General features: G+C 36.4%; 1 protein-coding gene across 1 annotated transcript in view; it reads left to right on the forward strand.

Moving 5' to 3' along the window:
* Positions 1-12,942, forward strand: part of LOC145671022 (tRNA wybutosine-synthesizing protein 4-like) — a 49,279-nt gene that overhangs the window by 34,633 nt on the left and 1,704 nt on the right. The window contains exon 7 of the mRNA XM_081739679.1: positions 2,357-2,716. Within this exon, the coding sequence (XP_081595805.1) occupies positions 2,357-2,716 (360 nt within the window). The remainder of the gene's footprint in view (positions 1-2,356; positions 2,717-12,942) is intronic.

The following is a 12,942-nucleotide window of genomic DNA, read 5'->3' on the forward strand; positions in this document are numbered from 1 at the left end:
GACTTCAAAACGGTACTGTACCTCAAAAGCTTCATGAGTTTGGCGACCACTAAGATAGAGGATAATGGTAAATGAAGGAAGTTATAGAGTAGACAGGAGAATACTCCGGCAAAACCTACGCACCAGAGATGAACAACCCTCTACGCTCAGCTGTCGCGGCTCCTTGTGGCTTATTAGTAAACAATGTGATTTCTAAAACCTTAAAGGAATAGTCAGGGATGTAGGTCTTCAGGTAGGAGAGGTGGCAACGATATATTTTTACCACACTCCTCAGAGTAACAGTTGAACAATACAGGTTGTCAGACACGTCGTCTACTATTCATTCCATATAAGCTGATAGGCAACCAAGAAGATGCTGATCATATCAAAGAAATGAACTTTAAAAAAAAAAGTATAGAATCGTGCCAAATGTAAATTTCCATCTTTTTTTTTTTTTTTTTTTTTTTTTTTTTTTTTTTTTTTTTTTTTTTTTTTACGACTATGAACAACTACTAGTAACGGTAACTGTATCTAACATTTTATTTTTAAACGTAATATTGAGTATTATTAATATTAAATATTTGATTTTACTTGTATTTTTAAATGAAATTCGTAGACGAACACAATTGTCACAAAGTTAATTCAATGATTTTTTTTTTCTTCATTCATTTAAGAGTTGGGGAGGTTGTAAAGCAAACCAATGATTCAAGGTTGTGCCATTGTTTCAAATTTCAAAGAAGGTATATGATTGAGTTTACCTCATGAAGAACCATCATTATATTTATTCTCCTTCTTCGTAGAAAGCTGAAGATCGAGAAACGTGAAAGAAATATTTCCAGGCCCAAACCTAAAAAATAAATAAATAAAAAAACTTAGTCCGAGAACCTGCCAAAAGGCAGAATACTTAATAACAATAATAATGTAATTGAGTAATCGAATATATAGAATAGAGCGTCTATATGTGCAATAAAATCTAGTTTGAGTTTACAGAATATATATACAGTGGCAGATCCAGGATATGATCAAGGGAGGGGCTAAACCATAGTTTGCCGCTTTATCCAGTGTAAAACAGGGTTGAAGTCCATTTTATCCAGTGCATACCTGAGGGTCAAGGGGGGGGGGCTATAGCCCTCCTTGGATCCGCCCTTGTATACATATATAGTTTATAGTTTCGTGTGTACATATGTTACTTGTAACAAAGTGTTAGCACTATATACAATATTTTATTACAGACAGAATATTCGTTTGTAACAAATTTCTTATCTAACCTTTAGCGACATGAGTATGTATGTCGTCTTGCAGTTCTGCGGTCAAGAAAAGAAAATGTTTAATGTAAAACTGTCAGTTTTTTATTTTATTTTTTTTAAACTTGTTTTAAATGTATTTTAATTAAATAACTGTCAAAACCTTCCAATCTCTACTAAATTAAAGTTAATCGTAAACCCACTAATTAAGTCCTTTCATTCTTAATCTAGCCATCATTCAACTTGAGAAGTATTCATGTCTCTCTGCTATATATATATATATATATATATATATATATATATATATATATACAGTCATGGAAAAATTAATAGCAACTCTTTGGAATTTTACGCATTTATAACGATTTCAAAGAAGTTTCTACCTAAATATGGACAAATATACAATGATATATAGATCAAATTAAAGGAAATTTTATATAGAATCCAAATTATATACATTAGGGATGGCCAAAATTTTCCGAAATCCGTAGTAAAAATTCTGGAATTGGCCGTCCCTAGCTAGTAGCTGTTTTAAAAAAAAATACCATAATGAATATTCACTGTAAGTTGTATTAGTTTCTTGTTGTTGGATATGTCTTATCACTTAGGCAGAGAATTCCTACTGCAGTTATTTACTGCTTCATAAAGAAGGTGTTATTTTCACACACAAAAAGGACGCCAGTATGTCTGAAACATTATTGCTTTCCCACCTGTAGCTGTTCCAAAGCACTGCTACTTTCTAACCAGAGGAAAGGTAATGAAGGAAACCTTCAAATCAACCTTCCACAACCATTCTGATAACATTCGCTTATTGTCAACATTACCCAGGTAGTAAATACAAATTTATAATTTTTGATTTTACGAAGTATACAATTAATTGCTCAATAATTAACATAAGCAGGCATAAAACAAAAATTTTCTCATTCATTTTCATATTCGTTAGCAACACCACAAAAAAGTGAGAATGTGCTAATTTTGTTCAGCTTACTTTTATTTTAACTATTGAACAGTAATTGGCTGGTGTGCTTAATGTTAGTAGTGTGGTAATTATAAATATCAGCAGTTTGATGTATCATGTGTGTATATAATTCTTATTTCGAACAAAATAAGTTTATCATTTTATTTCATTATAGGTTTTTGGTGATTTATGGAGTTTAAATGTCAGAAACATGAAATGGGAGGAAATCAACCATGTACCAGCTCCTCCTGCAAGATTCGCCCATGATGCAGTAGCGTACAATACAGACATGATTATTACTGGCGGACTGAGTGAAAGTATTTTTCCATTGAGTGATATATGGAAGTTTAATGTGCAGACTAAATCATGGACGGAACTTACTGTAGTAGGAATATTGCCAAGATATTCTCACAAGTCTGTTGTGTGGAAAGACAAGCTTATATTAATAGGAGGAGTAAATACTATGGACGGGAAACAGCCAAGTTGTGCTGTTATAGATCTTCCAACGAATGTTTGTGTGGAGTATGAGTTGCCTGTAAGTATTAGTAAAAATATTTTATCCTTTTACTATGCTGCTGTATATGCGTTGATTCTATATAAGTTTCAATATCTTCAAGAAGCGGTCATATCAGTAGATAAATAATTACAAATCATGTAAATTTGAAATGGCACGTACAAAGCACATTATACAGAGGTTGTTCGGTCTACATTTGGCCAATTTCGACTTACCTAAAAATTTAGAGGAATCCATGGAGCCAGATCCGTAAATGCTCAATGTCTTTCCCTTGGTTTCTAACAATAGCCCGACAGCGTAATTTCCACTGTAATAGGCTTCTCTGAAGAACTGGGAGGGGAATCTTGTCCCATTCCCTGTGCACAGCTTTCCAAAGTCTTTCCACAGTTGTCACACGCTGTTTTCCCAAAGCCCGCTTCAGCAATCCAAATCCACAATAGTACATAGGATTTGCATCTGGAGATTTAACAGGTACCTCATTAAAAGGTATCACCTTTATACCACTTGCCTCCTCCATCTCCCTGTAGAATGCGAGGGACTATCGTGAGGTATGTGATGAGGCTTTGTCCATGTGAATGCGCACCAGATTGGCGTCATTTCCGTACATTGTTGCAATCTCATACTCGTAGATCGGCCGCATGATCTGCTCATGAAAATACTTCGAATTTATTTTGCAGTTCTTCGCCACCCTACGAATCTTCAGTTTACCTCGGTAACAGTAGCCAGTAACGACCATGAACCCTTTTGGGAAGGATTCTTTACAGACATGGACCCACCTTCTGAAGTTCTTGGCGCCTTTCTCTCGGTACGTGATGGCTCTCGGTTTGCCGCAGTCGGAAAGGTAAATCCAGGCTTCGTCGAGCGTTACGACGTACATCCACCTTTGTTTTGCCAGATACCGTTCGTACAGCTTCCGGGCGTTACACTTTCGTTCCTTGGGGTGGGCATCCGTGAGAAGATGGCCGCGAGCTTTCATGACTTTTTCCAGCTTGAGTTGATGGTGTAAGGTCCGGCTCACAGTCCCCAAAGACACATCAAGACGATACACCTTTGTGTTGGCGGATTTTCTTGCATTGCCATTTTGCGAAGTTTCCTCTGCATGGTGGAGGTGGCCTTAGTACATTCCCGCTTCCTAGGCAACTTTGTTGGTGATCCAAATGGTGGAGCTTCGTTGCCCTTGTACTTTATAATAACATTTTTATTCCACTTAAACTGATGTTGCAACCATTCTTCTTGCACTGTTTTCTAATGACAGAAACACTGCAACATAGCCTTCCCAAAACCGGCTTAGTTTGGGCGGCATTTTGGTCACAGAGCGGAAACCCACACACTTGGAAACAAATTTAACACAACATTCACAACAATGGTCCTGTTTTGTGCGTTATTGTCGTCCGCGCGGAAAAACAACTCCGTTCCCAGAAAGCCACTGCACAACACTGCAGGACGCCACGAGCCAGGTTGGATGAGTCCAATCTGCCCGGGAGGGGGAAGGAACGAAATCGGACATCGTAGGCTGAACAACCTCTGTATAATAAGAAGGTTTGCTTTAAGTATCTTGTAAAGCAGTTGTTTGTAAAGCTAGCTTTAAATGTAAAAAATATATAGATATGCGTGGCTAAACTTAATATAGAATTTACCAATAGAAACATCAGAACTTTAAAATTGTGTTCTTTGTGGCAGTACTAATTGGATTGGCGAGATTAAACTTTGAGTGCTGTGTGCAGTAATCTCTGGCAAGTCAGCATGGAGAGATACGAGGAAGGATTAGAAACTAAAGTACAAGGCCGATATTTCTGGATTTTTCTCTGTTAAGAGAAATGAGGAGTGTGTGATAATTTTAATTCATGGAGTTGGTAACTGCGCAGAGTTTCAGCCACTTACGGTGCTAGTTGAATATAAATAGAAATGACACTCATTTGGAAAACTAATTTCGTGAAGAAGTCTGGTTAGTTATTCAGGGTGTGTACTGACCTGGAAAACTTTGAAAACCTGGAATTAGCCTGAAATTTACTATTGGACCTGGAAAACCTGGAAATAGCCTGGAATTGGACGAGGAACCTGGAAGTTTTAAAATTGTTTTTAAAATATTGTTTTTGGGATTGGTATGGAATAAGTATATTTTTGTAAAATGCAAGAAAGTTTATACTACAGCATAAGTTAAAAGTCAATAGTAACTTATTCAGTGGAGACGTGGTTGAGAAAGACAGACAGACGTGAGCAGAGTGCAGGCGGTGAATGTTTTTGGAAAGTATGTTGAGGGTACAAGAAGAGACTGAATAAGATTTTATTTGTTTGGCATGGTCGTTGTGAATAACAGTGACTACTAAAAGAGCTAAATTAGTCTCCAATGATGAGAGTAAGGTAATTGAAAAAGTTAAATTTCATGATCTATTAAGTTTGTGTCTTACACTGAGGGAATACTGGCATACAAGCTAGAAGCTTTCTCTGTAGTTGCTGCTTATTTGCATAGTATGAATCAAGCTTATTTGCTGCTTTGTGAAGACATTGGTTTACATGTTTCTATAGCAAGAGTAGTAGACAGGTCTGGAACAACATTCCGCTTATACTCCTGTGCCGAAGCTTTTCAACAGGAATCCAAGCCCGCGGATGTCACAGTGAACACTATTCCCGGTGGCCGAAAGGTGTATCACCGGAAAAAAGTAAAATTGCCCACATCTTAACGGAATCGCTTTTTGTATTTAGGTTAACATTTTACTAGTCTTGCAATAAATCCTGTTACACACTAACAATTAACATTTTATTTTTCAGCCATTAAAATGGGGAAAAGTAAAACTAAATTCCAGGATTCGTGGAAAGGCCAGTGGAAATGGGTTATTAGGTCCAACGATCTATTTAAAGCAGGTTGTAAACTCTGCAGAACTGATTTTGACATTTCAAATATGGGAACTAGATCATTGAAATCTCATGAAAAAGGAAAGAAACATCAAATAGCTGTTAAAGCTCTTAATGCACAATGTTCGATCGTAAAGTTCTCAAGCAACGTTAACAAGGAGCCTTCCTGTACAAAAAATTCTACAGCGTCTTCCAGTTCAGTGACTGGCACATCATCTACTCAGTTGTTCAGGAGAAAATTGAAAGCCCAGCAAAAACTAGTAGTGCAATAAAGAGTTATCTTATCAAAGATCAAGTGACGAAAGCAGAAATAATCTGGACATTACACAAAGTTACAAGTCATGCATCGGCCAGAAGCCAAGCGAGTGCAGCGGATTTGTTTCCTTTACTGTTTCCTGAGTGTGAAGTCGCTAAAAATATGCAGTTACACAAAAACAAAATAGCTTATGTCATCACTTATGGATTGGATCCATATTTCCAATATACGTTACTTCGTGAACTACAAAATTGTGAATTTTTTTGCAGTATCGTTCGACGAAAGCCTAAACATTATCTCACAGAAAAATCAAATGGACTTAGTAGTTCCTTTCTGGCACAGTGACAAAAATAAAGTTTTAACACGCTATTTAACATCAGTATTCCTCGGACATGCTACTGCCCAGGATTTGTTAAGTGCATTTATAAATACTTTCATTGACAAGGGTCTCGATTTTTGTAAGTTACTTAAGGTTTTTCTTGATGGCCCCAACGTTAATTTGAAATTTCTGAGTGATTTGAAGGCCTATCTGAGTGAAGAAAATGAAGGTCCACAGCTTTTGGAGACAGGAACGTGCTCTTTACATATTGTTAATGGGGCTTTTTAAGACTGCGCATACCAAAGCTGGTTGGAATGTGACAGTTTTTGAGAGCGTTGTACTATTTATTTAAGGACTTCCTTTCAAGAAGAGCAGATTTCATGGCAGCATCTGGAACAGCAGTTTTCCCTCTTAAATTTTGTTCTATTAGGTTGGTGGAGAATTCTAAAGTTATCAACCGTGCCATAACTATGATTCCTGCCTTAAAAGTTTATGTTGATGCAGTTAAAACAAAATCTCCTGAAACATCAAACTTCTCTAAAGTAAAAGTCCAGTCCCATCTCTGATGTACTGTTGCCTGCTAGATTAGGGTTCCTTCAGTCCGTATCTGTAGAACTAGAAGAATTCCTCATTAAGTACCAGACAGACAGTCCATTACTACCGTTTCTATGGAATGACTTAAACACGTTGATTCGTAGTTTGTTAAGCCGCTTCGTGAAAGATGATGTCTTAAAAGTAAGGACATCTTAAAACCACTTAATCTAGTTGATGTTGGATTTTCTGCGGTGTCATCGCTTAAACTAGTGACGTATGTTGATATATTGAACTTTAAGAAAGAATGCAGAAGATTCTTCCAAGAACTGTGTAAAAAACTTATGCTAAAATGTCGTTTAAAATACAGTGTAACAAGAGCCGCAAATTGCTTGTCTCCAGAAACTATGACCAATGAAACCCTTCGTGAATCACGTATCACACTTGCCCTGGAGACATTTGTCGAGAAGGAGCAAATAACACCTGTAAATGCTTATATGGTGAAATGGTAATATTTAAAATTTTGTTCAGACCAAGACAGCAGGAAAACTGTCAAATTTCAGTCACAAAAATGACAGATTAGAAGTTTTTCTCCATGATCTGTTAAATAAAGAAGGTGTCTCCAATGCATTTAAAACATTCATGCATAAGATATGTGTACTTCTCCATAGCAACGCAGCAGTGGAAAGGAGTTTTTCCATTAACAAAGAATGGATTGTTGAAAATCTCCAAGAGGAGTGCTTGATTGCCCAGAGAAGTGTGTCGGATGCTGTGCGTGTTGCTGGTGACATACGTAATATGAATATCACAAAGAGTATGATCTAGTATGTGAAATCAAGCAGAAGAAATGAATATCTGAAAGACCGCGGTGAAAAAGAAGACAGAGCAGCTCGAGAAAAGAAAGATACTAAGAAGAAATGAGTTGGAATTAAAGAAGAAAAGAATACTAATTAACGCCGAAGCAGAAGTAGATGCATTGGAAGAACAGGAGAAAAAGTTAAAAGGGATGTTGAACTCTAGAAGTTAAATGTCAAAAACTGTTCACTGTGAAAGTTGTTTTCTATATTTGTTCATATAATGTGCGTGGTTCCATAACATTTTCAACAATACATTTTCAAATAAAATATAACTGATGGCCAGTCTCCATCCAAGAAGAATGTGCAGTAACGTTTAACAATATGGACTACTTTGCGTTAAGAATTTGTATTATATATGATCATTTTCTTTTTACTTCTAAACTAATACTAGTTTGACAAAAATGGCGGGAAAATAGCTTACTCACCGCTAAGTCCTACCAGTACTTAGCATAAAATACTACAAGAGTACTTTAAAGGGGAGTGCTTGTAGTAAAATACTCTTGTGGTGTTTTATCCCCTAACTTAGCGGTGAGTAAGCTATTTTCCCGCCATTTTTGTCATTGTTCATCAACACACGTGCTACTATTATAATATTAGTTTATTTGAAGTAATGTTTTTGACGGAAATTTACTATTATACAGGGTAAATCTTAACTAAACCGATAAACTTCGGGAGGTGATTCCCGAGCCCGAAACAGAAAAAAAAAAATCCTCTAACTTTTCTCCACGGTACATAGTTTTGGAGCTACAAGGTGCCGAAAGTATGAAAAAATTAACTTCCGAGGCTTATATTTCCAAACCTATCCAACGTAGAGAGTGCAGCTTAATATCTCTTTAAGGAAGTCTCATCTGTTCTGGACATATGATTTCCTTTGTGAGATTTTAAGCAGCACTCTCTACTTTGGATAATTTTGGAAATATAGGTGTCGGAAGTTCATTTTTCCACACTTTCGGCACCTTTTAGCTCGGAAACTATGCGCCCTGGAGAAGAGTTAAAGAAGTTTTTTTTTTTTGTTTGTTTGTTTGTTTTTGTTTTGTTTTGTTTTGTTTGTTTGGGTGCCGAGAATCATTTCCCGAAATTTGTCGGTTTAATTAAGGTTCACCCCTGTATAGTATTCCTACATTAGGATATTTAAAGTTACTGCACATTTTTCTCAACCGGTCTTCTGGTAGGGGATATTTTAATTAAACATTTTCTTGTGTAAAATGTTTTGAGAACCTACATTTCAGTCAGTCTCATCTTGTCACTTAAAGTAACTATCACTTGCCATATGCATTCTCTAATTATTACTAGTTTTTGTTAAGAACTATATAAAATTGCATTAACTTATACATGTTACAATAAATGTCACTCTACTGAATAAACCTGGAAAAAAAGGAAAAATAAACCTTGAAAACCTTGATAAAACCTGGAATTTGAAAATGAACATTTAGTAGACACCCTGTTATTGTATTTCTGTGGGCGAAACATGTAACCGCGGCTAAAATTCACCGGCAGCTAATAGAGGCTTACGGAGATACTGCAATATCTCGTCAGCATGTCGCAGAATGGTGTCGAAAGTTTGCGGCAGGTAGAGAAGACGTCACCGACGAGGAGCGCAGTGGCTAACCCAGCACAGCATCAACAGATGTTGAACACAACTTGCTTGAGGAACCTAATTCAGGACAACAGGAAGATCACGTTACAGCATCTGATGGCAGAATTGGGAATGTAGTCCAGAAACGTTTGTCACATTGTGCACGATATTCTGCAGTACTGAAAAGTTTATTCCCGTTGGGTTCCATGCAAGGACAGGATTGTTACCAGAAGGGAATCTTCAAACTCGTCCCATGATGCGACAAGTGCGTCAAGCAGTATGGAGACTACATCAAAAGATAACCTAATGTATGTACTACCTGTTGGCTGTATTGATTGTATGAAATAATATATACACGTTTCACTGCAGGCTGTGTAACCGTACTTCCTGATCACCCTCATACACAGTTCGACAACACATAGAGGGTATCTGATTTTAACATCAAAATGCGACAGAAGCGGACGCATTCTATCGAGAAATGATGATGAGAATGACCCAGATTATGTGATCTCTTTCCTCCGGATTATTTTCTATGAAGTTATCTCTAGTGTCAGTTCTATGAGAACATGCCATTGCAAATTTACCGTGCAATGTGTACGCAAAACAGGTGCAAAATTGATCTTCAGAATCCACTCCAGCCACAGAAGCAGAAGACATTTAAACGACGTTATCTTAAAAAAAATAATAATAATAATAATGCCATTGATTGCTTTCCACAATCAAACAAAATTATTTCACTACTACTTGTAGTTTTCATTCTATCTCATTTTAAAGTTGTGACGCTCTTCTAGATCTACCCTGTATAAAATGAAGGATCAGGAAACAAAAATAAGGAATCAAAAGAATGACATGAGTCAGAAGAGTGTTGAGTCTAACAAAGCATTACTTTATAACAAATATAGCGTAGAAAATATAAAAATATTATATAAGCCAAATTGCAAATATAGAGAAGTACATGTCAGGCATACATTAGAACTACACATCCACATTAAGGACTAATTAACGTAAGTATTGCACTGTATGGGTCAGAAACATGGACATTACGCAAAAATTATGAAAAACGATTGGAAGCTTTCAAAATGTGGGTGTAGAGAAGAATGGAGAGGATTAGCTGGGTCGAGCGGAAAACAAATGAGAGGGTGTTAGAAAAGGTGGGGGAGAAAAGAACAATTTTATGTACTATTAAGAAAAAAAAACTGAATGGGACGTTGGCTAAGAAGAAACTTTATCATGAGGGACGTGCTAAAGGGTATGGTGACAGGAAAGAGAGGGAGCGGGCAAAGGGGGACAGCAATTGATGGATGATGTTAAAACAGAAAAATCGTACATGGAAGACGAAAAGGTTAGTGGAAGGCCGTGGAGCATGGAAACTGTTCAGTTGCGGCATGTGACCTGCCAATAGTAGTAGAATGCGTGATGATGATGATTAAGGACTAACCAATGTATACTTTGTGAAGATTTTACCGAGGAAACGTGAGTCAGTTGAAATGACTTTTGGTCTTTTGTTCGCGTTTTATTTACTCTTATATTCAGTTTTTGTTTAAATAACTTCTGTATTGTGTCAGCAGTTTAATTATTTTGAAGAACCTAATTAGTTTTATCAGCTCCGACAAAAAAAAAAAAAAAAAAAAAAAAGATTGTAGTTTTTCGAAACGTCAGCGAAATCGATACAAAAGTAAATAAGAAAAAAAAAGATAAAGCATCAAGAAGTATTTCAGCTAGTCAAGGTAATTTAAATAAGTCCATCATTGCAACTTCAGCAGGAAATTATAGTTGGAAATTTTAGAATAAGTAAATAGAGCAATTCTGCAATATAATACTGGACAAAATTTGGAACGCTCAACAATTTTTACCGGATCTGGTGCTGTTAACAGTTAGAACCTGATTAACTCCAAGAAATTGTTGATAGCATATAAATTCTGCATATCCCACCTTAATAATATAAAAACTTAACGAAATTGAAGTCTGTCATTAAGGAAGGAAATTCAATACGCACAGTTTTTGTGCGAAGTTTAAGATAAAATCACTCCTATTGAAACTAACTTGTAAAATGCTTTAAAATGATTAACTTCTCCATCCCTTAATTCGAACATAGGGATGCTATGATTCCGTAAATTTACCATTGTGTAAGTTGAATATTTTGGTGTGAAATTAAGAGTGGCCAATTTAGATAAGTTTTACTGTAAATTATAGTCGTATCGCTGTATGAATCGCCCTCCAATCACATAGAGCTACCGTCTGCAGCAGAAGATAGAGCGCTTGCTGTTAGCTATAAATGACTTCAAATCATGTCCTTGAAAGCACTCGGCTGTTGCTGCTTGACGCATATAAGTAAAAGCCGTAACTGATTGGGGAAGTTCAGCTAAATTGCAACACAGCACTCCACGTGCTTTCAGGTCAACAAAGTTAAACAAGTAGGTTGGACCAGACCGGGAGTAACAACGATCAAAGTATAAAATATATTATACTGATATGATTGAAAGTCTCATGTGAACACTTTGAAAGTAGTAACAAATGAAGCTTAGCTTTCGAGATAAACTGTGGTAGTGTATTTTTTGTCAATCGTATAGCTCCCTCGAAGCTAAATGATTAGGTATTGTTTATGTGGTGTAGAAGGCCCGAGTTCGATTCCCGATAGGAGCATATAATATTCTGATTATATGTTGAACTATAGGGCTAACTCTTATTACCTTGGTACTGAAAGTGGACATTAAATAAATAATTTGTTAGTCATATTCCCGCCAGCGAATTTGAAATGAGGGAAGTAAGTGGGTACTGCGAAAGTTTATTTAATGATATTATACTATCATTCCGCTTTAAATTTTGTTTCGTAAAGAATCCTTGCAAACTTTCGGTTGTCTCCTGGAAATATGGTCGTGTTAAAATGGAATGCGAGAAGGGGGGGGGGGATTATATAAGAAATTTAAAATAAATCACCGTACTAATGTCTGGCAACCTTCATAGGTGTTCATAACATATGTAGTCACTGGGCTGTCTAAGCATAGCAGTAAGTTTTGATCTAAGTTGGCTGAGCACCACCCGCAAGAGTAAATATGTATGGCTAGCCTAGGTTGATTGGTTAATTAAGGATTTAATGTCCCCTTCAAATATCTATGAGAGGTTATATGAGACAGGACCTATTGTTTAACATCGAGATAGTGGGCAACACATCATCATGGTTTGATACGTGGTCCAGTCGTACATTTTTACTCTTGAATTCCGTTCCATCATTACCTATAAATAGTTAAACAAATCAATTGTGTCTTCAGTTATTCTCCGCTTAAGTAAATATAAGGTGGAAACATTTATTAAGGTATTCCTATGTTATAATTTAACACAAAATTAGTAATTTCAAAGAAAGAATTGTAGTGACTCTGCGCTTTCAAAATTCGTATTTTGCTCATTATGGCTACGTTTAGAACGGATCACAGCAATACAAAACAGTGACATGCTAGTTAACATATAGTTCAGTATTTCTGATGGTCCTTTTTCTTTTCATTTGACTTGCAGACGTTCCCAAAACGAATCATAGCATGTTAGAACTGTCGTGGCGCATGCTGTGACTGTTTTTTCTGGTTCATTCCCAGAAATGTTGGTAAAAACCCATCTAGTGTTGAGTTTTACATTGAAAAGAAAGCAGCTAGTAATCTCAAATAACAGACGAAGTAAGGAAAGAATATATTAAGAACTGGATAGAGAATAAGTTTTCTTCACGAAAAAGATTATTCATATCTATAGATTGTTTCTCGACTTGATGTATTAGGGTCCGGAGTGCGATATGCTTGAATCTCGTAAACGAGACAGGATATAGTGGTAATAAAGCATGATCTCAGACCTAAAGTGGCGTAGAAACAA

Source organism: Thermobia domestica, chromosome 15, assembly GCF_964235325.1.
Source record: "Thermobia domestica chromosome 15, izTheDome1.hap1.1, whole genome shotgun sequence".
NCBI classification, from domain to species: Eukaryota; Metazoa; Arthropoda; class Insecta; order Zygentoma; family Lepismatidae; genus Thermobia; species Thermobia domestica.